The sequence below is a fragment of the Cyphellophora europaea genome (genome assembly GCF_000365145.1).
Source record: "Cyphellophora europaea CBS 101466 unplaced genomic scaffold supercont1.3, whole genome shotgun sequence".
Lineage (NCBI taxonomy): Eukaryota > Fungi > Ascomycota > Eurotiomycetes > Chaetothyriales > Cyphellophoraceae > Cyphellophora > Cyphellophora europaea.
This window is the reverse complement of record NW_008481809.1, coordinates 3,307,361-3,331,093: the sequence shown is the minus strand read 5'-3', so window position 1 is coordinate 3,331,093 and position 23,733 is coordinate 3,307,361. Positions and strand designations below refer to the sequence as shown.

The 23,733-nt window shown below is 54.0% G+C and overlaps 12 protein-coding genes across 12 annotated transcripts; 8 read left to right on the top strand and 4 right to left on the bottom strand.

Moving 5' to 3' along the window:
- Positions 1 to 208: 208 nt before the first annotated feature.
- Positions 209 to 2,722, bottom strand: HMPREF1541_04188 (uncharacterized protein; the record flags this gene model as incomplete). The annotated part of the gene is made up of 1 exon (XM_008718534.1): positions 209 to 2,722. One exon carries the CDS (start codon positions 2,720 to 2,722, stop codon positions 209 to 211), a length of 2,514 nt encoding a protein of 837 aa, XP_008716756.1.
- Positions 2,723 to 3,861: 1,139 nt separating this feature from the next.
- Positions 3,862 to 5,841, top strand: HMPREF1541_04187 (uncharacterized protein; the record flags this gene model as incomplete). Its single annotated transcript, XM_008718533.1, has 1 exon — positions 3,862 to 5,841. The coding sequence occupies one exon, from the start codon at positions 3,862 to 3,864 to the stop codon at positions 5,839 to 5,841; it is 1,980 nt and encodes a 659-aa protein (XP_008716755.1).
- Positions 5,842 to 6,304: 463 nt separating this feature from the next.
- Positions 6,305 to 7,231, top strand: HMPREF1541_04186 (uncharacterized protein; the record flags this gene model as incomplete). Its single annotated transcript, XM_008718532.1, has 1 exon — positions 6,305 to 7,231. The coding sequence occupies one exon, from the start codon at positions 6,305 to 6,307 to the stop codon at positions 7,229 to 7,231; it is 927 nt and encodes a 308-aa protein (XP_008716754.1).
- A 95-nt stretch (positions 7,232 to 7,326) lies between these two features.
- On the bottom strand, positions 7,327 to 7,885 carry HMPREF1541_04185 (uncharacterized protein; the record flags this gene model as incomplete). Its single annotated transcript, XM_008718531.1, has 4 exons — positions 7,327 to 7,536; positions 7,585 to 7,637; positions 7,754 to 7,835; positions 7,883 to 7,885. The coding sequence occupies 4 exons, from the start codon at positions 7,883 to 7,885 to the stop codon at positions 7,327 to 7,329; spliced, it is 348 nt and encodes a 115-aa protein (XP_008716753.1).
- Positions 7,886 to 8,158: 273 nt separating this feature from the next.
- HMPREF1541_04184 (uncharacterized protein) lies at positions 8,159 to 8,782 on the top strand (the record flags this gene model as incomplete). Its single annotated transcript, XM_008718530.1, has 2 exons — positions 8,159 to 8,455; positions 8,519 to 8,782. 2 exons carry the CDS (start codon positions 8,159 to 8,161, stop codon positions 8,780 to 8,782), a joined length of 561 nt encoding a protein of 186 aa, XP_008716752.1.
- A 704-nt stretch (positions 8,783 to 9,486) lies between these two features.
- Positions 9,487 to 10,185, top strand: HMPREF1541_04183 (uncharacterized protein; the record flags this gene model as incomplete). The annotated part of the gene is made up of 1 exon (XM_008718529.1): positions 9,487 to 10,185. The coding sequence occupies one exon, from the start codon at positions 9,487 to 9,489 to the stop codon at positions 10,183 to 10,185; it is 699 nt and encodes a 232-aa protein (XP_008716751.1).
- A 413-nt stretch (positions 10,186 to 10,598) lies between these two features.
- Positions 10,599 to 12,516, top strand: HMPREF1541_04182 (uncharacterized protein; the record flags this gene model as incomplete). Its single annotated transcript, XM_008718528.1, has 2 exons — positions 10,599 to 10,638; positions 10,688 to 12,516. The coding sequence occupies 2 exons, from the start codon at positions 10,599 to 10,601 to the stop codon at positions 12,514 to 12,516; spliced, it is 1,869 nt and encodes a 622-aa protein (XP_008716750.1).
- Positions 12,517 to 13,214: 698 nt separating this feature from the next.
- HMPREF1541_04181 (uncharacterized protein) lies at positions 13,215 to 14,330 on the top strand (the record flags this gene model as incomplete). Its single annotated transcript, XM_008718527.1, has 1 exon — positions 13,215 to 14,330. The coding sequence occupies one exon, from the start codon at positions 13,215 to 13,217 to the stop codon at positions 14,328 to 14,330; it is 1,116 nt and encodes a 371-aa protein (XP_008716749.1).
- Positions 14,331 to 14,473: 143 nt separating this feature from the next.
- On the bottom strand, positions 14,474 to 16,252 carry HMPREF1541_04180 (tRNA(Ile)-lysidine synthetase; the record flags this gene model as incomplete). Its single annotated transcript, XM_008718526.1, has 1 exon — positions 14,474 to 16,252. One exon carries the CDS (start codon positions 16,250 to 16,252, stop codon positions 14,474 to 14,476), a length of 1,779 nt encoding a protein of 592 aa, XP_008716748.1.
- Positions 16,253 to 17,292: 1,040 nt separating this feature from the next.
- HMPREF1541_04179 (uncharacterized protein) lies at positions 17,293 to 17,934 on the top strand (the record flags this gene model as incomplete). The annotated part of the gene is made up of 1 exon (XM_008718525.1): positions 17,293 to 17,934. The coding sequence occupies one exon, from the start codon at positions 17,293 to 17,295 to the stop codon at positions 17,932 to 17,934; it is 642 nt and encodes a 213-aa protein (XP_008716747.1).
- A 759-nt stretch (positions 17,935 to 18,693) lies between these two features.
- Positions 18,694 to 19,854, top strand: HMPREF1541_04178 (uncharacterized protein; the record flags this gene model as incomplete). The annotated part of the gene is made up of 1 exon (XM_008718524.1): positions 18,694 to 19,854. The coding sequence occupies one exon, from the start codon at positions 18,694 to 18,696 to the stop codon at positions 19,852 to 19,854; it is 1,161 nt and encodes a 386-aa protein (XP_008716746.1).
- A 1,549-nt stretch (positions 19,855 to 21,403) lies between these two features.
- On the bottom strand, positions 21,404 to 23,404 carry HMPREF1541_04177 (uncharacterized protein; the record flags this gene model as incomplete). Its single annotated transcript, XM_008718523.1, has 2 exons — positions 21,404 to 22,779; positions 22,828 to 23,404. The coding sequence occupies 2 exons, from the start codon at positions 23,402 to 23,404 to the stop codon at positions 21,404 to 21,406; spliced, it is 1,953 nt and encodes a 650-aa protein (XP_008716745.1).
- Between the last annotated feature and the right edge of the window lie 329 nt (positions 23,405 to 23,733).

Sequence of the window (23,733 nt, the reverse complement as noted above, 5' to 3'; positions counted from 1 at the left end):
GCTCAAACCCAAGGATAGATGCGCGATGCAACTAAGCAAATCCAAACAGGCGCTGACGTATTAGCAACAGAGCGCTTTTTGCTTCGGTGGTTACTCGAACCAGCGAACGGGTGGTGCAAGTTGACATGCGCTGACGATCACCGGGAAAGCCTCAAAAGATCCCCGGGACGGGCAAAGCACCGGTGCTATCATTTGTGAAGATACATCCTCACCGCGTGGTGGAGCTAGACCCTGAATTACTAGTTTTCCGGTCCGAGCGAGAGCGAGAGCGCTGCTCACGAAATTCCCTCTCCACAAGTCGGACGCATTCTTCCATCACGTCAGTTCCTACGCGCCATGTTCGGAGTACAACCCGTTGCCGCTGCATGATGTCTTCGGCACGAGCCCAGCGGCGCTTCCACATTTCCTCCTTCTTATCATACGGAGCGCCTGGTGCACCACCATCCCCGCCGGCCTGAGGATCGCCGCCAGTTGCGCCGGTGGCCCATCGAGCAGCCGCTGATGGGACTCCTGTGATGCCTCGTCGAGGGGGTACAGGCGGTGCACCCTCCCCTCGTTCGCGTGATTGAGACCGAATATTGGGGAGCGCATTGTATGCTGTGTTGAATTTGCGTTGCGCCGCTGCAACATAGCCTTCTTCTCCGTAGCCAGACTGAGCAGAATAGGCTGAATTAGTGGAGTTGGCTGACCTCATACTCAGGTTGGTTGGTGTTCGTCCTATGGGTGGTGGTCTCGGAAGGTCATCAGTGTGTCCAACTCTTGGAGAACTGTAGTACCGTTCGGGCTGTGGTCGCTGTGCATTTCCAGGTGTGAAATCTGGCGTAGTAACTGACTTCGATGACCTTCGAGGTTTTGGCGGAGGTGGCACCTTCTTGGCCTCTCCCATGTCTGACTGCTGTTGCCTCTTCTCCATTCCGGCTTCTGGTGTTGGTGACTGATTGGAGAAGTTGCGAAGATTTGATGGCTTCGCAGGACGCGCTGGGGGCTGTCCATTGCTAGCGGTCGTCTTTGAAGACTCCAGCCGGCGCAGGTCGTCCGCATAGGATGTTGACTTTGCCTCATGCAAAGAATGCGTGTCCGGCTCATCCGAAAAGTCTATGAGATCCCCCTGTGCTGAAGATCTGTTCGCATCCTGCACACTAGGTCGCATTGGCAGCGTTGGCCTATCCACGACGGCATCTGATTGCTCACCGTGCTGACCAGATATTGACTCCGGTAAAGGAATAGCCGACTGGTCAAAGAAGCCTTTCTGCATCGGCGTGGTGACATCCCGAATGAACACACCCAGTACCCGTCCGGGGTGCGCGAGGACTACATCGGTATAGACCTCCAAATCCGCTTCGCCGCTGTCACCCACGAGAACAAATTTCCTATCTGGAAAATCATTCATGATCCGATCGAGAGATCCTCGTTTCCGTTCGGCGGCCGGCTCGAATATACCTTGCAGCATGCCGGAGTACTCTTTCAGGTGGAATGAGCCTGGTGGTAAGCCCGCCAGCGAAAAGTAGCTCTTCAGCAACGGGTACAGCTGCCACGGCGAATTCGAAACGTAGTGCATTTGCACGCCTAACGAAGCCATTTTGCTGTACCATTCTCGGACTCCTTTGATTGTCAGCTCTCCCAGTTCTCGCACGAATGTGTTCTTGAAGATCTCCTTGACACCACCAGCTATTGCAGAGTGTTTGATAGTGTCATCCACATCGCTTATGAGGCTGACGCCGTTGGACTCGGTAATGATCACATCTTCCGTGGCGGAGAGGTCTTCCGAGGCCAGGACTCGCACTTGCGTGGGGACGAAGTCCAGAGCTGCTCGGACATTGAAATGCCCGGAATCATTCGTCGTGACAGATTTCGAGGAGGACTTCCGATCGTTGAAAAAGAAAACCGTGATGGTTGTATTTGCTAAAGGCGACGTGAGGAAGGGCCTCAGCCTCGTCATCAACAGATCGTTGGCTTTGAGAAGTTCTTCCCTGTTCATGAAAGACTGACTGTTCCATGATGCCCGCTTGTTGACCTCGCCGTCTGCATCAAACGTAGGAAGGTTGGCCGCCCTGCCACGAGTGGATCGAGTAGGGGAGCTCGATCTGCTGCTACTCGGGCTGTCACGATACTGAGTGCTGTAACTCCCTCTCCATGCAGCATCGGCCTCTTTTTGTCCCCGTTGAGCAAGGTTCTCTGCTTCGAGAGCCGCGGCTGCTTCCTCATTCTTCGTTGTAGCGTCCGATGGGTGAGGACTATTAGATCTGCTTGACACTGGACTTGGGGCAGGGATGCCGCTGAGCCTGCGGGCGACTGCGATGATAAGCCTATTCCTCCGTGACATGGGCCCTTTCTGAGGAGCAAATATCCAGCCTCGAACATCCACATCAACTATTGCGTTGGCATCCTCATACCTCTCCCACTCGCGCTTCCAGTAGTCTGCGTCACCACTGCTTACAGGAGCTGCAGGATCGCTGTAAGAGCCTGGTTGGCTCCTTTCCGCCTCGGAGTTCATTCGTCTGACGTGCCTGCGGGCGTAGCTAGGGAAAAGGACCATCTCCTCATCTCCACGCCGTACAATTTCGACATCTTGGAAATTGCCTGCCTCGCCATTCTCGGCTTGGAGCTTCTGTTGAAAAGTGTCCTGGTAGGACTGTCTCAGCTCGTTGGCAGCTTTCAAATATCCTTTCAACTTCTCTCTCCTCGCGCCAGGGACTCTTGCACCGGTATAGTCATAGTTCATCATCGATACGAGTGAGTTCCTCTTAGGTGTACTTGCATCATTGGCGGGCAGAAGGTCAAGTATACGACTTCGTCGGCGAGTAAGAACAGGGTATATGTTTCGCCCAGACGCACGCCGCGCCTTCTTCCTTTCTTGACTGCGGACGATTGCCTGGTAGATCCGAGACTGCGCCAAACGCTTCAGTTGTGGTATTGTGTCGTGGCGAAAATTCGCCAATTGCTGCCGCGTTCGTTGACGGGTTCGAGGGAGAAGCCACCGGAAGAAGGAACTGCGGTCAGACCTTCGACTTCGCAGAGGACTGGGAGGAGCCACGATGGACTAGCGATGGACGTAGTAGCGCTGACACAACTATGTGACCAGACTTGTAGACGTTACTGCAAAGATTGCACGGATTCGTGATGAGTGGCACTACTTGTGAGTCTCAGAAACCTGTGTTTCGTACACGGTGCCTAAGGCTGGCTCGTGTTCCCGTGAGAACCCGCCGACGTCATGGGCCTCTTGAAATCCCATGTCTCGGAACCAATTAACTTTACAAGATACCTACTCACTACATTTGCTAGCATTTACCAGCTGCCCTGCTAATCGACCTGGAGGCACCTCTCTGTGTATCCTTGTAGCACATAGCGGACCGTGACCAAGCCACGCCGATCGTTACTTGTGTCTACCTAGGTATGGACTGAGAACCCAAAGTCACCCTAATAAGATATCTTCTCAGGTTATATTAACGAGATGCCTACTTGATTATTGCTGCAACTCTTAGGCTCTACGTTTTCTAGAGGTCTATAGCTGTAGCAGATATTAGTATTCATTGCAAGAGTGCCGGCAGCGTAAAGGAAGCCACCAACTCACAGTGATCATTGCATGCGCACTTTCCTTGTTCTGCCTAGCGTGCGAAATCTTGGCGGCTACCCAGACATTTTCACCGTCTTTGCTGCCTGCTCGTGAACAGGATCAATCACTGGTGTGGAGGGGTTGTCATTGATTATTGTTGTGTCTTTCCAACTTTCACACACATAGACCGTCGCCTACCCTGACTCTTTGCGCCTCGGGCACCACGGTCCCTATGATTTGTCGTCCAATCAGTCTTGATGACTTCGCTAGCGCCCCCGCTCCAGCCTCCATCTAGGACAACCGCCACGATGTCGATTCTACCTTCCAGCAAACCTATCCGCCCTTCCCCTGCACAGCACCGATCCACGCTCAAGCGATCTATCGACGAGACTCAGTTGATGCAAACACCGTCGAGCCCTTCTAAGCGGAGTCGTGTGACTTTCGACTCTGACGTTGAGATAGTGTCCGCGGATGATGAGGCGGTGCCGGATCCCTCCGTGGTCAAGGAACAGGTCAGAAGAGCTATTGAGAGACACAGACTAGGAGCCAACGAAACGTACGAGCGCGTGCGGGCGGTTTTCAGCACCGACCCAGAGAAGCCTAATGCTCCCTCCACGAAAAATCTGCGAATACACCTACAGGCTATTTTGGCGAATGTTGCTCTCTTGACCAAGGATTCTAGCAGCCTGGTCAACACCATTCTCTACAGCGAGTGGGTCGGACGGGATGATGCCTACTATGCGCTGTTTGTTCGATTCCTGGGAAATCTGGCCGCGGCTCAGTCCGGCTTCCAGAGCAAGATTATGCAGATGCTCGTCGAACTGCTTGGGCCTCAGAAGACTCGCAGGCTACCGGATTGCAGAGCAGTGAAGCAACCAAAGATCCACAAGCGCATTCTTGAGGCAATTCGACACGTAACCGTCAATGTTCCGGCATCCCCTAGCGCCCTTGCCGACAGAATTGCCGTTCGTTTGCAATTCGAATTCAAGGTGGCCGAAGACCGAATGACGTACATTCGAAACTTCATGTCGATGATCAACTACGTTCCTGAACTCACATCTCAGATTTTGACGGATGTTTTACGAGAACTTATCAAATTGGATGTCCAGATCCAAGATAACCTGGACGATGAGGACGACGACGAGGAGGAGCTTCTCCAACACATGTCTTCTTCCCAGACTTTGTTGTTCCAGTCATCACAGACCAAGATCGAACCTGCGAGCGATGATGACGACATTACCACCAGCGACGAGTCAGACGTGGAGGACGAGAGAGACGATGAGATGACCCCAGAGGATCTGCGAAGGCACAAACTGAGGGAGAATGTCAAGCAAGTTGACATGATCATGGACATCCTTTTCAGCTATTACGACAAACTCATCCAGTCCAGCTCTCTTGAGGTGCGACACAACACGATCCAACAACTCGTCAGCCAGTTCCACAACTACATCTTACCCACCTATGGAGCTCGACACCCGCAGTTTCTAGTCTTCCACTTCGCCCAGTCCGACGAGATTACTGTCGATAGCTTCGTTGTGTCCTGCGTCGACATTCTAGTGAACAAGAAGCATAGTTCGATCATTCGACACGCCGCAGCCGCATACTTTGCAGGTTTTGTGGGCAGAGGGGCCAAAGTCTCTTCCACGGTTGTTCATGACTGTGTAGATCTCTTATGCGACCAGTTGAGACTTCTCCAGAAGACGTTTGAGCCACAATGCTTAGGTCCCGACATTAAGAAGTTCGGGGATTTCTATGCAGTGTTCCAAGCCATCCTCTATATCTTCTGCTTCCGGTGGCGCGACATTGCCACTTCTTCGTCAGAACTCGACTTCTACGACGACATTGACGACCAAGAGCACGAAGAGTATCAGTTCTCGGAGCTGCTGCGTGAGTCTTTGCATGCGGCGATTTTCTCACCTCTCAACCCACTACGGGTTTGTACTCCAGTCATTGTCGAGCAATTCGCCAATCTGAGTCAAGCGCTGTCATTGTTTTCTCTCTTCTCTAAGATTGAAGAGAACAAGCACGTCAGAATAATGAGCCACTGGAGAGGTATGTCTGATTTGAACATCAGCCAACCTGATCGAGATCAAAGCTGGATTGGTGATGACGGCATGCTTGAAGGATATTTTCCCTACGATCCCTATCATCTACCTATCAGCCGACACTGGATCGAGGATGATTATGTTGAGTGGAAGGGCATCCCAGGGGACGAAGAAGAAGAAGACTCGGAAGACGAAGGTATGGATCTGATCGCGGACGGGGACTTGAGTGATGATGATGCTTGATCTTCTCCGTACCAGAAGGCGTTGCCAGCGGAATGATAGCGTTTAGCGAGCCTGTGTTTGGAAAAGCGACATAGACCTCCCAGAACTGGAGGGAGTATCGGTGTATGAATCATGCTGATTTCGAAATCATGACCTGTTTGCACCATCTCAATACTGCCAACTCGCATTGTTTCCTGCCGTTGATCTTTGACCAAGCATTCACTGCCTGAGCACGGGCCATCCATTATGATCGACCGCTAAAAGTCCGCGCCTAAATTTAAGCTCTCCGCGTCTCCAAACCACGAGCTGCGTTCCAGAAAAATCCTCGTTCCCTTCCGAGTAGACGACTTTGACGGCGCAACCGCAGTTCTATTCTTCGTACGGCTCTCGAAACTCAGAGTAGATACACTCGTGACCAACAAATCCTGTTCGACTCTCAAGGTGGTGTCTGAGACCACGACGAACGTCTAAAGCCGCCGCCGCCATGCGCGCCAAACGCTCCAAAAAGTACCGCAAGATTATGTCCACGTACGGACAAGCGTTCTCTTTCCGCGAACCCTACCAGGTGCTTCTTGACAGCAACTTCTTGCGGACTTGCCATGCCTTTCATATGCCCTTGCAGAAATACCTCGAGAACACCCTGCACGGTCAATGCCGACCATACATCACGCAATGTACCCTTGCCAAGATCGCCAACGACTTCGAGAAGCACAAGGAGAGAACTGGAGACAAGAGGAAAGGTGGAAGAGCTGACTTCCTGCCACCACCAACAGAAGTACCACTGAGGTACTGCAAGCATCGCAATGCGGAAGGACAGGAGGTTGGAGTGATAGAAGAGGGGAAGTGTTTATTAGACTTGCTGAGTGGGCAGGTCAAGGGCAACGAAGTGGCGAGAAACAAGCAGCATTACATTCTCGCAAGCGCCGATGCACCCGAAAACGAAATGAACAGGAAAGGCCATGTGGAATTGAGGGAGAGGGCGCGACTAATCCCGGGCGTGCCAATCATATACGTCAAGCGGAGCGTCATGATCCTGGAGGAACTGAGTGCGAGTAGCGAGGCGACGAGGAGAGGCGATGAGAGAGCCAAATTCAAGGAGGGTCTAGTTTTGCCAAATGCAAGAAAGAGAAAGCGTGGTGAGACCGAGGACGATGAGGTTGAGGATGAGGTATTGAAGCAGCTGCTGAAGGAGGAAGAGGAAGAAGTGCAGAGGCCTACGGCAAGAGGTCTTGGGAGAGCGAAGGGTCCTAATCCATTGAGTGTGCGGAAGAAAAAGGTACGGGTTTCTGGGACACAAGCGGATGATCAAGGTACGAGGGAAGGAAAAAAGAAGAGTTCGAGGAGAACACGAGGTAAGAAGAAGAAGGGGCCGGAAGGCGATACGCAAGTCCATGCGGAAACGTCCGAATGAACAGTATAGGACCTGCGCACGGAATGTGATGCCTGTTGCAAAGCTGAGATACCCACGAATACATTTTCTACTGCCGACTTCAAGCCAACAATGTTTCAAGCAGACTTTGGACTAGCGTTCTGAGAATATGCCCGCCCATAAACCAACAGCCCCGAAACAGCGAGGACGCTCAGTCCCCATGGCAGGGGCTTACCAGTCTTGATGGCTCTGGGGAGGCTGCTGCCCGCGAGAACGAAGGATGCGAGGAGTGCAAGCTCGACACCATAGGGGGCTTTGGTGTGAATTCTATAACCACCGAGGCCGTACTACAGAGAGTCAGAGGGAGGAGTCATGCGCGAACGATGCAGTCATACCAGAGCGCCCACTGTAAGACCTGCGGCAATGCTGGGTACGGAGCCAGTGCGGACTGGATCTGTCAGTCAGCCTGCACTGCGAAGATCTTGAACCATGTTGAGGCAAAGTTGTTTCTGGTAGAGTGACAAGTCTATTCGTTCTCCATGGCAACCGCGCAGGGAAACTCACCGTAGCCGATTGAGCCACCAATGCTCGTGAGAGCACCCAAGATGAAGGCGGGGAGGGGAGAGACGGTGTCGAGCAAAGGGGCCTGTGGTTGTGTGAGCAGTGGACTGACATAGAGGGCAAAGTCCTTACCATTTTCGATGATCTGTTTGACGGCAAGTTTCGTGTAGAGAATATGCAGGAAGCGCGCTGCTCAGAGGTATCGAACTACAATATCACAGCTGCGCTCGGTGGCATCATCGCCGCACTCCGAGGCCAAACGGGGGATCCACTCCTGAATCAAGATCGGCCTTGGCGAACACGGTTGCTTCAAGTTCAGTCGACGCCTGGACTTGTAGCATCTGGATCGACGGCACTTCGAACTGCACTGATCTCTGCAACTTTGTGGACACCGTCTGTCGCTACATCATGGCGAAGAAACCCGCAAGCCAGCCCCAGGCGGCGAAGCCAGCACCTACAACCCCGGCGAAATCACCAGCTGCAGTAGCAAGACCTACCCCTACCGCATCGACATCAGCACCCTCTGCGAAGGTCACGGCAAAAGAACTGTCCCCTCGTTCTTCTCCACAAGAGATTGCGGTTCATGTGTGGAATCGTTACATTCAAGACACTCCCTCACGCACGCTCTTCCTCGATGTCTTCCTTCTCTATATTGCATTGAACGGAGCGGTCCAGTTCATCTATTGCATTATTGGGGGCAATTACGTAAGTTTGTCGTCTTGGACTCGTACATCTCTCATCCAGGGAACAAAATTAACGTTGTTGTAGCCCTTCAACGCCTTCCTCTCTGGTTTTAGCGCAGCAGTCGGCCAATTCGTCCTTACGATCTCTTTGCGCATGCAGACATCTGAGCGACCACCCTCAGGGGCCAGTTCTACGGCGAAGAAGACGTCTGCGAGAACCGTCGATGGGGTCACGGGAGAGCTGGTGGAAGAAAAGGGCGAGAGTAAGATCAGCAGCGAGAGAGCATTTGCCGACTTCGTTTTCGGCAGTCTCATCTTGCATGGATTTTGTGTCAACTTTATCAACTGAAGGACGAACGGCGACGAAGGGCAAGAGACATCTGTAACAACAGGGACACAAAAGCTATTGCCGATCTATAGAGGCGCAACAACCGGCCCAAAATGGAATGATTTCAGAGCATCGTGCTCTTCGCAAGGAAACCATGCACACCATCATCTCCACCTGTCATCTGCACGCCATGTGCGAGAGATCACCCAGACTATATGTGCCTTCACTCGGGGCGTAATGCTCGCGGGCATTGTTGCTTCGCCTTGCTGGCACAACGACTGGCGGGAGGCCGTGGGGCATGAGGAAGTTCGGTCTACTTTTTGGGCAGGCAGTTTCGCAACGCTCTGCCTTCGCTGCTTCGTTGCCTCTGTCGATCAAGAATGATCATGCCAGGTATTCGGCCAACGACTACTGTCAGGCATTGGGTTCACGCCTTCGTCATGAATTCCCCTCCAAGGTGGGTCACGGGTGGCTTGGCACTGGCGCGTCGCTCATAGCGTATATTGCGCCCTTTAATGACACTTTAGACGATTCAAACATCAGGTAACATGAAGTGCCAACTCCCTTCAATTTCAACTTCAAATTGAATCAACGAGCTCCTTCTACTTGTACTTTCCCTTTCGCTTACAGCAAAAGCCTCAGTTGTTTTGTGGCAGTGAGCACAAACCAAAGTCCGACTGCACGCCTTCATTTGTCCAGCCTACCAGTCCCGGGTCTCGGTCAAGATGAGGACCATCGCTCTGTTGGGAGGCATGACCTACAATGCAACAGCGATCTATTACAACATCATCAACCGACAAGTTCAGAAGAAGCTTGGCGGGACTCATTCAGCGAGCCTTCTGCTGCAATCCTTCGACCATGCCGAGATGGGTGGCTATTTTACCTCCGGTCAGTGGAATGCAGCCGCGTCAAAACTCGGCAAATCGGCTTTGAATCTGAAAGCTGCCGGGGCCGATGGTGTCATGATCTGCTGTAACATTGGGCATAAGGTCGCCGACGAAGTCGAGCGCCAGTCTGGCCTGCCGCTGCTGCACATTGCCGACCCGACGGGCCGAATAATAAAAGAAAAAGGGATCAGCAAAGTGGCTTTAATAGGCACGAAACCTGTCATGGAAGACACGTTCTTCACCGACCGTCTAAAGACCAAGTTTGGCATTGATGTTGTCGTCCCGGGCCCGGAGAAGCGAAACGCTATCCAGGACATGATATTCAAGGAGCTTGGTGCGAACATTTTCACGGCCCAACAGAAGTCTATATTGCTCGGTGCCATTGAGGAAACTGTCGAGCAAGGTGCTGCCGGTGTGGTCTTCGCATGTACAGAACTTCAGTTCGTTGTCAAGCCTGAAGATGTCAAAGTCCCTCTTTGGGATACGATGGAGGCTCATGCCTCAGGTGCGGCTGACTGGGTACTTGCTGACGATTAGACTATGTAGATCATGTCATACGGGTCCAGAAGGATCTCTAGATGCTTCACTTATCCTATCGCGGAGGGGTCAAAGCGCTATTCGGGAAGAAAACCGCGGATCGGATTGCTTCAGGCCACCCAAAGAAATTGCTTGAGGTACTCTGCGCGTATTGACATCCCTCTTGCAGTGTGGACGCAGCGCCATGCATCATTATAAGCGAGCCCGTCCTTTCGATGTTCGAACCGGGTTCACGAGCCACTGCCTTTGATTTTCGGCCGCCATTGTACGATGCTTATACAACTTCGCTTCGCTGGCTTGCCTGAACGGCTGCATGCATGGCTCAGTATATGTAACCCTGTCTTGCCCAGGTGTCTGCTGCAATGCTCTACTTAGAGTATTGAAACCCCCATTGGAAACACAAGATAAAAGTCATGGAGAGCGAGACCTACGATCTCATTGTCGTCGGCGCCGGTATGACACCCATTCTAGCATAACTCACCATCAACTTATGGGACTGCAGGTCTAAATGGGCTCACTACGAGCAGAACATACCTCGATGTGAACCCATTGGCGCGTGTTCTGATATTGGAAAGCTCTTCCACTGTTGGGGGGACTTGGGCCAAGGATAGATTATACGCCGGCTTGAAGACTAACAACCTAGAGGGAGGCTACGAGTTCGCTGACTTCCCGATGCGAGGCGAAGCCCGTTACAATCTCAAGCATGATCAGCATATTCCAGGAACTACCATGAATCAGTACATGCAAGACTTTGCGGACCATTTTGGCCTAAGCGAACGGACTAGGCTCAAGTGCAAGGTACACACCATCGAGCGGCTGCCAGATGAGTCCTGGTCCGTTGGAGTGGATGACCAAGGCATTGATACTCGCTTCCATTCTCGGAAGATCGTCCTTGCGACGGGGTTCAGTTCTAGGCCCTTCATACCGTACTTCGAAGGCCAGGAGAGCTTTAACGCGCCAATATTACACGTGAAGGACCTGAGTGCATACGACAGCTTGCCTGCAACGGCCCAGAGCGTCACCCTACTCAATGTCACGAAGTCAGCATATGACGTTGCCTATGCTTGCGCAACAAAAGGAGTCCAGGTGAACTGGATCGTACGCAAGTCCGGGCATGGGCCAGTCGTTACGTCGGTTGCACGGGTCACGCCCCTCAAAAAGCGCCTCGAAGACCTTACGACTGTGCGCTTCCTTTCATGGTTCAGTCCTTGCATTTGGAGCGATGCCGAAGGCTCTAACTGGATGCGCTGGTTCTTGCAACACACGAAATTGGGCCGTAAGCTTGTCAGCGCCTTGTGGACCATCATCGACCGCGACGTCGTAGAACGATCCGGCTACGACAAGCATCCAGAGACGGCGAAGCTCAAACATCGATATCCTGCCGTGTGGTACGCCTGCGCTCTCGGCATCCTCAACTTCGATACCGACTTCACCGAATACGTCCGCAACGGCACCATCAAGATCTACGAAGACGACATCTCTCACCTCTCATCCGGCACCGTGCACCTCACCTCCGGCACCTCTCTCCCCAGCTCCGCCCTCGTCTGTTCCACCGGCTGGGACCACCGGCCCTCGATCAACTTCGTGCCCGCCTCGCTCCCCACCGAACTCGGCCTCCCCAGCTCCTCTTCCCCCATCAGCCCCGCCCTCACCGCCCGCGCCGACGCCGAGATCCTGCGCTCCCTCCCCTGGCTGGTCGAAAACTGTCCTCCGACCTTGAACCCCAACTTCCGCCCCCTCCCCACCACCGATCCAACAACCAAGACGCAAACCGACGACACACGCACACAACCCTACCGTCTCTACCGCTTCCTCGCTCCGCCCACCCACGTCGGCCCGCACAACCCGGACCCCACCGTCGCCTTCGTCGGCTTCACCTGGGCCGTCGGGACCTGCATGCTCGCCCAGGTCGCCGCTCTGTGGGTCACCGCCTACCTCGGCGGCCAGCTCCCCCAGCAGCAGCCGCTCGCTCCTCCCTCCGCGCCGACAGGCAACAACGCCTCCGATCACGCCAAAGCGGAGCAGCAGAGGCAGGAGCGCGTGCTGTACGAGACGGCGCTGCACACGCAATTTCCCCGCTGGCGGTATCCGCTGGGCTTCGGCCACAGGTTTCCGGATATGGTGTTCGACACGGTGCCGTATGTGGATCTACTGATGCGGGACCTGGGGCTGGAGACCAGGAGGAAGAAAGGGTGGGGACCCGTCCGGTGGTATCGGGAGTGGTGGGAGCATTATTCCGTCAAGGACTACGTGGGCGTGGTGGGGGAGTGGCTTGGGAAGGAGCGGAGGGGCGGGAGGGAGAGGAGTTGGGTGAAGCTGACGGACGGTTGAAGAGGGTGTGAGCAATGCGGTTTGGTAGACGGTGGGGAGGAGTGCGTCTACCAGTGTTTGACAGTAGAAGATGCCTTCGAGGAATTGAGTGAAACGGGTTAGCGGGCAAAGATGTTTTGTGTACACCCAGCGAGCGGCACGATAAAACCTACCTGCCTTGAGGCCAAATCATCATCTATGCTCAACCACTTTATCTTTGGCCCTCAAGAAGTGCCACGATAGCTAGCACCCATGAGCTCTACTGAACCCCCAGAATCAAACGACAGCAAATGGTAAAAGATGATCCATGCAAACTTCCCCACTGGGTCATCTGCTCACCTTGGAGTAACGGCGCGGAGACCTCGGTACTCGTATTGTATCTGACGTTGTACAACGAAGCGCGACATTCGATTCGTCTGGCATACGCATCCTTCGCTGGAAATGCCTACGACAACTGTGGGGAAGACCCGTTCGTGGCATGGGCTACTACCCCGGATTTGGCGGATGCTATCGTACATCACAGCACCAAACGCGGCGTGAACTCCTCCGGTGTTTCTTCCCCTCTCCTCTGAAATATAGATGTACAAGTATTCGGTGTGGGGTTGTCATTCTCACTTTTCGCTGTTCTGACTACTTCATGTAGTACTGTACGACGAGTTTCCCATTCATTACGCCATTAACGCCAAACAAAACACCACCCCGAGCGTCATAAAGAAACAATGGCCACCGAAGCCCTCGCCGCCCCCGTCCAAGCATTCGACGGCCTGCCACCCTTCCCCGACGACGTCCCCACCGCACCGCTCCTGCGCCTGTCCCTCGCCTCGCTCCTGGCCCGCGACCCGAACGAGCTGTCCCGCTTCTTCCAAGCCTGCACGGACCTGGGTTTCTTCTACCTCGACCTCTCGACCTGCGCCGAGGGCAACGCCATCCTCGCCGACGCGGACAAGCTCTTCTCCGTCGGGGCCGATCTCTTCGAGCTCCCCACGGAAGAGAAGGTCAAGTACGACTTCTCCAAGAGCCACAAGAGCTATTTCGGCTACAAGGGCTATGGCACCAATGTCGTCGACCGCCAGGGTAACCTCGACCGCAACGAGTTCTATAACGTCAGCAAGGATGATATCCTGGAGCAGGGGACGCGGTGGCCGGCGCCGACGGTGCTCGACGAGCAGCGCGCGCCGATCAAGAGCTTCATGCAACATGCGCATGGGATCGTGACCTTGGTGCTGGATTTGTTGAATGATTATCTGAGGTTGCCAGAGGGGACGCTGCAGAATATGCATCGCATCGAGGGCACGTCGGGAGATCAGGTGCGCTTTATCAAGGCGCCACCGCAGCCGCAGGACGACAGGCGGACAGCGTTGGGTGAGCACACTGATTTTGGGAGCGTGACGGTCTTGTTCAATCGTTTGGGAGGTCTGCAGGTGCTTCCCCCAGGCAAGGAAGCGGAATGGTGCTATGTGAAGCCGTTGCCGGGACATGCCATCATCAATCTCGGCGATGCCATGGTCAAATTCACCAACGGCTTGCTGAGAAGCAACATCCACAGAGTTATCAGTTCCCCTGGAGCGCAGGCCGACACGACGAGATATTCCCTGGTGTATTTCAATCGACCGGAGGACGATGTGATGCTGAAGCGGCTTGATGGGAGCGATATGATTCCACCGCTGGCGGCAGGTGAGATCGAGGAGGAGGTGAATAGCAAAGACTGGATCATCCGGCGAGCTCTGGGGAAACGGCCCGGCATCACTGGCGCCAAGGCTTATGACTGGGATGCTTTCAAGGGTTCAGAAGACCAGTCCAAGCGAGTCAATATTCCCGTAGCCTCGACAGCCTAGCCGTGTCTAGCACTGAGACGGGGATCCCTTTTGGAATCCCGATATTGCCATCCATATTTGTTGTGACTTTTTCCCTTTTGAGACCATTCGACCTCGTGTGTCGAGCGTTGGGATTTGTAACAGTGAGTGGCCTAGCAGGCGTATTACCCGCACGCCGATCTGCATTCGACGGTCGACTCGGCTTCCTGCGTATCCAGGCCAAAGGATCCGTGGCTGCTTTCCCCGGGATGCTCTCTGGCGGCTTCGGCGTCTGCAGGTGTCATAGTGATATTCGACCCCCACTGCGACACATCTTTTGGCAGCAGCTTGTATGCCACTTCCCAGGTGAAAGAGCTGTCACCAAAGCCAATTGATTTTATTTGAGATTGACATTCGTTCGCACAGACCAGAAACTTGGATAGGGTTGGGAAGGCAACAACCTGACCGTTGAATGTCAGGACTGGCAGAGTGTAACGCGTCTTGCCTGCAGCACACTGATGAAGAATGGACTGCAGCTTTTTCCAATCTTTCTCCCGCATCACAGCTTTCAATTTCGGGGCGTCGTCGATATGGTACGGGCGTATTCTAATAGCCTTCATCATGTCGGTTGCCGGTCCTTTGAACAGGTGCGTCCTGGAAACAAGTCTCAAATGGATGCGAATCCAGAAGCGATGATCCCACAACAACCACGGACTAGTGCTGTTGTTTGGGTTGCCGCTTGGGCGAAAGCCAGGGCAGAGGAGCTCTCGCTCTTGTGACGTGAGAGGCGCTCGGGACAGGCGCCAGATAGTCGAGTTTCCGACCACTGACTGCAACCCGTGGAGACCTTCAAAGAGCACGCCATTGTAGGTGAACTTGGGCGGCCTCAAGTTTCCTGGAGCGTACCAGAAGCGATCCGACAAAGACTTCCATAATAGACTTGTAATCGAGCCGGGCGCAAGAGCTTCTTGCTTATCTGCGGATGTGGAGCTGACCAAGCTAGACAGTTTAGCCACTATGTAAGCTGCGACATTGTTGTCCTCTTCGACCAGAGATGCAAAGCTGGTTGGAATGCGCAAATAGGCCACACCAGAGCGAAAATCAAATGTCAGGATAGAGATCCCACGCAGGAGTTTCGAGGCGCGGCTTGAGATGACTTGCAGAGTGTCACGTGCTGTTTGAGATAGTCGCAGGAGTGATGGATCTTGGAGCGCATGAGGTAGCTTATGGCGGGAGCGGAGTACTCGAATGGCATTTCTTCGAGTGAATGCTGGGTCGTCGTTGGTCTTATCTTTGACGTAGGGTACTCCGTTTGCTTCGCAGGTGGCAACGAGAGCATCTTTCGTAAATTGGAGGAATGGTCTGTGCAGTGCTATACCCCCATGGCGTAGACCCAGAATCGCTCCGTCGCAGGTGTAAAGCTTCTGGCCCAACCGAGTCTCTTGAATTGCCATCATATGAGGGGGTGTTTCCGAGAGACCAATATCAATGTCCTGTCGGAAGATCGACTCCATCGATACGGACGGCTCGGCATTGTGTACACCGCGGAGACTTTCGCACTCCGGCACCACTGTAGGAGAGAGCATGCCACGTAGCGCAAGAAGCGAAGGATTGTCTCCCCGTATCAACCGCATCAGGAGCGTCTCGAGCTGATCATCCAGATGATGGCCAGTAAAGAGATGCCCAATGCCATTTGTCCTAGCCAAGGAAGCGAGCTGATTGTAACGCTTGGTACGAGCTTCGGACTCAAAATTGGTCATTTGCGTAGGGCTTTGGCCTTTCCAGTCGATCACATCCACCGTGGAAGATATTCCCATCTTCTCCAACCAGGCCGAGACTGCCAAAGCCTCCCGATGACTGTTCCGTCGTGCATTGTGATCGATGACAAGGGCATGAAGACGAGTGGAATCGGATGCATTGGACGTTTCGTCCATGAGAGTTTTCAGCAGATAGGCCAGCGCCATCGAGTCGGGCCCTCCACTAACACACAATCCAATCTTGGCGGAGGCAGAATCTCCAAACACCGTACGGTCATTGAGAGATGTACGCGCGACATAGCGACGGAAAGCTGTCCAGAACGGCCTTAGACTGGCTGTGCTGAGAGGTTGGTGCATGAGGTTAGCAATGTCGAACGTGGGCTAGCCCCAGGGGACGGGCGCGCCTCAGGGACGGGCCTGGCGTGTTCCAGCACCAACTTAATGCAATGCGTGTGTGATCACGGAGAATAGTCATCGCGGTATTCTCATGAATTCAGGGGCAGTATTGGTCTGTTGCCCCCAGGAAATAGCATTGGCGGTACTGTCCAGAATAGATTTCCAGTTCTCGTTCGGGACAATTCGATGGATCCAATCGCGGTAGCAGCGAAATCTGAGGAGAGTCTCGATATTTACTTGAAAAGTAGGGTCTCAATCGAATAGCTGTTCTGTGTGTAGAGATGCACGCTGTCGCGAAGTACCCTGTTGGAGCTCACAAAAGAACTGGCCGGAGCGGATTAATCTAATTCCGATATGAGCTGCAGCCCTGCTCTCATTTTCACAGCCTCGTCAACGCGCTCTCTGTCGTGTGCTTCTACCATGTCATATCTTCCTACCTCTGCAGCAACCCGCCCATTTCGGGATCCTGGTAGCGCGCAGGCTTGATGAGCCTTGAAGCTCCCTCACACCGGAGCTCGACGCCGCTTGTGTCGTCACCATGGAGCCAGTCTTTAGTCGTATGTCTTCCCACCTCTGACTCGCATCGAGGGAGAGCTAACGATGTTTCGTAGGCCGGTGCCGTCGCCGGTCTCACGGTCGATGTTTCCCTGTTCCCCATTGACACGATCAAGACACGTCTACAGTCCAATCTGCGCTCCAACACGTCCTCCGTGTTGCCCCGTCACACTCTTTTCGGAACTGTGAGGAGCATATATGCTGGTCTTCCTTCTACACTCTTGGGATCAATGCCGTCTGCGGCGTCCTTTTTTGTCGTGTATGATGGTGTCAAGAGATCGATGATTCACAATGATATGTCGCCAGCACATAAGACGTATGTGCACATGCTGGCGTCGTCGTTGGGAGAGATCGCGGCCTGCGCAATCCGTGTGCCAACAGAAGTCGTTAAGCAACGTGCGCAGGCTGGCCTGTTTGGTGGATCTACCCTACTTGCGCTGAGAGACATCTTGTCCCTGCGGAGGAGTCATGGCCTTTACACAATGACAATGGAGCTATATCGAGGTGGCGGTATCACAATTCTGCGGGAGATCCCCTTCACGATCATTCAGTTCAGCCTTTGGGAGTACCTGAAGTCAGCCTACTCCAGGCGTCAAACCGAGCTGACCGGGCGTGAAAAAGGTCTCACGACCACGGCTGAGAGTGCCATCTTCGGTAGTGTATCAGGGGCAATTGCCGCTGGGCTAACCACACCTCTGGACGTCCTAAAGACACGGATCATGATAACCAGGAGGACCTCTGGCGATGGGGCGGCGGAGCGTCAAGGCGTCGTAACTGTGGCTCGTCAAATCCAGAGGCAGGATGGATTGCGCGGCTTCTTTCGTGGTTTCATTCCTCGAGTCGGATGGATCAGCACTGGAGGAGCAATATTCCTGGGATCCTATCAATGGGCTATGCATCAACTTGGAGCACCGCGCGATGACGGGACAGCTGTATGACGAACTAAGTTATCGTCCGAACGTAGCTCTATGCTTCGTGCTTGGGTGTTAGTGCACCCTGCATAATTCACTGCCTGAGCTAAACCGTATTGGGCCGAATACTTCCGTATGGACTGAGCGTTAGCTGAATAACCGAACTACACTGTATCTCAATCCGGCCGCGTCAAAAGCCATTGTGCCATACGGATGATTGGAAACTAAACTGTCGTTTTTCTGTGTTTTCTGATTCCATTTCTCGCTCCGACGCGACTGCAACGACTATCGTAGAGATCCCTGACAGAGTCAGAATAAGAGCAGCACTACACATGACTGGGTCGGTTGTCTGTTGGGGCAAACGCACATCGAGTCTCGGTGACTGTCTCTGGGGCCCGCATATGATAGTATTGACCCAGTATCACACACTCCCTGACGCCCAGACTGTCAGGTGACATGGCAGGTGTTTGTATTGCCCCCCAGAGTTCCCGGAAACATTGCGCCGCATTGTCACGAGTCAGGCCTAGCAATTGTCGAGCCTCGCCGTCCACCGTTGGCTGTTTGACTGCCTTTTGTTGCAACAAAACGGCTCAAACGCCCATTGTTGTTGGTTTGAGTCTCGAACAATGGCGCTGCACCTGTTGTAGTCTGCCCAGCTCCTCATAGCCCCTATTGTAGACGATACCATTGACTCACATGAACGAGTCCTTGCTCCTCCGAATCTACGCTGCTGAAACAAACATCCCCTTCTCGACGCATACAGATCAAACCAGTCGTGGGAGAATAATGCTGAAAACACAGATTCTCCTACCACTCTTGGGGTGGCTTGCCTGCCTAGTGCAAGCCAAGCTCGCCCTCCTCGAAGACTACAGCGGAAAACAATTCTTTCAAAAGATGCAGTTCTTCAGCGACCCGGACCCAACCCAGGGTCACGTCAAGTACCTCAACATGGCCACCGCCAACAGCACCAGTTTAGCCGGCCTCATCGAGGACGACGGACCCAACGACACTGTCTTCCTGGGAACGGACTATATATCCGTCACTCCCGAAGGCCGCCCGTCCGTCCGCGTGCAGTCCAAGCAGACGTACAACTCCGGTCTGTTCATCGCGGACATCTCACACATGCCCGGTGGCGTCTGCGGCGCGTGGCCGGCGTTCTGGCTGCTCGGAACCGCCGCCCCCTGGCCGCAAGCCGGCGAGGTGGACATCATCGAAGGCATCAACGTGCAGACCGAGAACCTTATGGCCCTGCACGTCTCCGGCTCTTTTATCGTCGACAACACCTCCTCGCTGATGAGCGGCGCCCTGCAAAGCACCGATGGAGACGTGGCGTCCCCCGTCCAGCCGCATAACAAAGGTGCTCTCGTGCAGGCCATGACGAACAACACCTTTGGCGCCGGCTTCAACGCCAACCGTGGAGGCGTCTACGCCACGGAGGTGACGCCAGACAGCAAGCGTATCTCCATCTGGTTCTTCCCACGCGGCAGCATCCCCGTCGACATCACGGCCGGCCAGCCCGAGCCCACCTCTTGGGGCAGGCCACTCGCCAACTTCGCGGGCGATGACCTGGACTTCCATTCCAAATTCAAGAGCCTGAAGATCATCATCAACTTGACCTTTTGCGGCGAGTGGGCCAGCAAGCGCGCGGTCTGGGATGCGTCGTCCTGCGCGCGGCTGGCGTCGACGTGTGAAGACTACGTCTCGAACCACCCAGAGGCTTTCCAGACCATGTATTGGGCCATCAGGTCGCTGAAGGTGTATGAAGCGAGCAACCGGAACGAGACTATCGCGAATGTCAGTGACTCTAGGGGCAGTGGACCATTCGCCAATCAGACTGTGCCTGCGAGCGATGGACATGGCTCGCCCATGCCGACCGCCACAGCTCTACCAAAGTATCGGCGACGGGGACGGAGCATGTTCCGATCACGGATCGGTCCGGAGGTCTGAGAGGCTGCTGAAGAGGTGTTGACCCCACGCCAAACGCTCGCCGGCTCGTTCATTAGATACCGAGGTGGAAAGTGGTTGAAACATAGGTAATTTCCCCCAACGTAATTGTGCTCGAATGTTCGCTTTTCCCTCCCTAAGTGTTTCGCAGGCGTAGACCCGCTGATCTCGTGTCTATAGTTTCAAGCAAAGACCGGGCCCAGAAAGAAGTGCGTCGAGACTTTTCATGCCGATATCCATATCCAGACATTCGTGATCTCGGGACTCAAGGTTAATAAGAACTCTTGAAGAGCCAGAGCCAGCCGCCCCATGCAGCGCTGCCCCAGGAGCCCATGATTCCAAAAGGTGTTATGGCCGACACCCAGTTCCATTCGACGCCGTGCGAATAGCGTTTGACCAGCTTGACAGCCCCTGTCAGGTGGCAGACACGGCCCCTCAACTCAAAAGCACCGGGCAGGTCATGGCCTGTCGTGCACCAGATGCTTGTCCGTTGACCTTCGATTGGGACGCTTCGGTTTGTATGCCAGCCATCATGGGTTCGTATTGGAGCCGGGGCCCGGCTAAGCTATAGTTGTAGTACCCAACCCATTCTCCATCTGTGATGAATTCCGGGGAACTCATAATTCCAGGTGCGATGTACCGATCACAGAATCTGGTAGGTAGGGGGGCTTCACCACCAAGTATTTGCTCAGCGGCAAGCGATCAGCCGGCCCTGGTTAGAGGTTGACCATTAGAGAGGGCTGAGCACTGACGACTTGGCGGAGCTCCAATCGGAAGCGACAAAGTATGAGATTGGCATGAATCTGGTGGATATGACTGCCAGTCCGGCGAGAATAGCATAGTGGAGAGGCAAGGTCCTTTGTCAGTTCGGACCATTGGTCAGTGCCTATTCGAACGGCCAAATTCAGAGACGTCGTCAAGACTTCTTCGATCTTCCAAATGGTGCAGTCGGTCAAAGTGGCGAACGCGGAAAGTAAGCTCACGCGCCATTGTTCGTTGGAGCTACCGTCGCGCACGTTGTGTATCAGCTCATCGAGCTGGAAAGTCCGATGGAGTTGGCGTCTGCATGGATGTTCCCACCAAAAGCAACTCTGGAAGCCACGATAGCGTGGACCGGAAGTCAATGAGCTCCCCATAGCGTTCGGGATCATGGGTCGCTCTGGCCAGGCCAGCTGGGAACGGTTTGCAATTAATTCGAAAGAATTGAGAAGCCTGTGAATCCGTCGATTGCTGGTCCACTTCGAGCAAGACGGGCAGCTGACATCAGGCAGTGAAAGTCTTGGCATTCACAAGCAGTCTTCAAAGCCAGGGTCTACGCGAATAGTGATTGCCTATCGCCCTTCATCCACCTCGATAACGATGATACTGTTAGAAGTGTATGAAGCGTTCGACTCGCCGCTAAAGTGACCTGCGCAAAATGCTCTCTCGATGTACCAAAATATCCAACTCCCCAAACCCGAAACCCGAAACTTTTCGCCCCCCTCCATGCAGTATTCTTTTCGAGACTCGAACTCGTTTTTTACGTTGCCAATTCCGTATCGCCATTTTGATCTCAAAAGCTCGTGTCGAAGCTCGCTTTCCTGCCCAGCTGCAGTGCCTGTCTGCTGCTCTCTCGACTCAGTCTGCGGACTGTTTCCACGCTGTATCGTGTCCGTGTGGTCTCTCTACTCAACGACATGGCTTTGAACGGGTGAGGGGCCTCCAAATCGCCGCCATCGCCATCGTCCTCGGTGTCATAGCCATCTAGGTTACCGTAGTCGACGGTATCCTGGTGTTCCTGCTCCTCCTCGAAGTCCTTCTCATCTTGGCCCTGCAATTTGGGTAGCTTCACCGGCCACGTGAGTACGATGACCGCTGCGGCGAAGATGAAGCTGGCTGCAAAGGTGACGCGCATGGACAAGGCGTAGGAATGGACGACCTGTGCTTTGTGGACAGGGTCAAGAGACCGGATCGCATCCACTGACTTTCTGACCGCCTGCACAATCTTCTCTTTCATAGCTGGATCATCTGCCTTGACATTGCGCTCAAGGTAGAACGGTAACATGTTTTGCAGTATCCAGCTGCTGATGGCCACACCGTGGATTGCACCTAGCGCTCGGAACAGTGCAAGAGTGCTGACAACGATAGCTTGGTCGTCCAGAGAGTTCATCGCAAGTGTGGCGATGGTACAGGTTGGGAAGTAAAAGCCTTGGCCGATGTTGACCCAGGGTACGAGCAGTAGCATTGCCCAGACCGGGAGATGTTGGTTGAGACATGTCGTTCCAATGACGCCAATGACAAGGAGTACCTGCCCTATGATCAGCGGCGGCATCATTCGCCTGGTCATGGCAATCCACCAGCCAGTCCCAATGGCGGTAAGCGCCACTCCAACAAGCGGAATGACGAGATACATGCCTGAGACAGTGGCACTCGTTTGACGCACGGTCTGCAGAAACAGTGGCACATTGAACAAGACCGAGTTCAAGCATAGCGAGAAGCAGAAGCTCGCCCACATGAGATTCGCGTTTGGCGATTTCGCAAGGAGATGAAGTGGGAGGACCGGGCGCTCTGCTCGTCTGGAGATTGGAACCATCAAGCATCCCCCCACGGCAGCCAGAATCAAGGATACGATGACGAACGGATGACTCCAGCTCAGAATATTTCCACCCAAGTTGATGCCTAGAATCAGGCAGGTGACCGTGACACTTAGGACGACGGAGCCTCGGGCGTCGAATGACTTGAACGCTTCCCTCAAGCCTCTGCCCTGAGACTGTGCCAGGTTCGGACCTAGATTGTCTGGAGTAGCGAACCAGGAGGCAACGACGAATACCGCGATGAACGGGACTTGAATACCGAATGCCCACCGCCATCCCATGGTGTCACACAGCATCCCACCGAACGCTGCCCCGAGTCCGTTTCCCACAGCATAGGCGACGTTGTAGTAGCTTTCTGCAATGCTGTGAGCTGATCAGTCCCAGCCGCGTCGGGCAAACTTACGGTATATGCCTCGATACTCAATCTTGACGATGTCTGAGGTTATGATGTTGGACATGCTCATGACGCCTCCCGCTCCCATCCCACAGACAGCTCTTGCGGCAATGAAACTGCCAATGTCGCCCGCCAAAGCACACCATATCGTGCTCAGCATGAACATTACTTCGGCGAAGATGTAGACCGGCCGGCGCCCGATCGTGTCCGACACCCGGCCGTAAAGGGGCTGCGATACCGTCGACGTGAGGTAAAAAACGGTGCTGAGCCAGGACGCCGAATTGGACGCGTTGAAATAGGACGTGATGTTCGGATGCGCGGACGCCATCAACGTCGAGTCGAAGAAAGCGACCGTGTTGCCGAAGATGATGGTTCCAAAGAGGATCCAGAAATCCTTTTGGCTGATGTTGCGGAAATGGACATCCTTGTTGTTGTGGATCTTGATGGGCGTCGCACCGGATTCCTTCTTGATCAGTAGAGCTGTACGTTCAGTGACTTCCTCCACCTCACCAGCAGCCGGTTGAACGAAGGGGCCGGGGACCGAGTCGATGAGGGGTCGCGTCTCTCGCATTTCGGGCACGGACATTTTGAACTCTTTTACAAGCACAAAACAATGGGGAGGGCGGCCGAGGAGGGTGAGGAGGGAGGGAGGAAGAATGGGAGGAGGCTTTTCGTTCTATGTCTCTCTCTCTCTAACTGTGCTCTCGCAACTAACTTGCACACACAAATCCACCAGACATGTGCAGATGTTCGACAGGTCAACGGGAACAGCTCTCCACGAGGCTTATGAAAGAGCGTGACGACGAAGAGCAACTCAAGCCTTACAGCCAGAAGGGTGAGAAGATGAGTCAGAAGAGATTCGTGTATCGGAGTCTGGCCCAAAGAACTGCTTAGATGATGGTCACTCGGTGGACA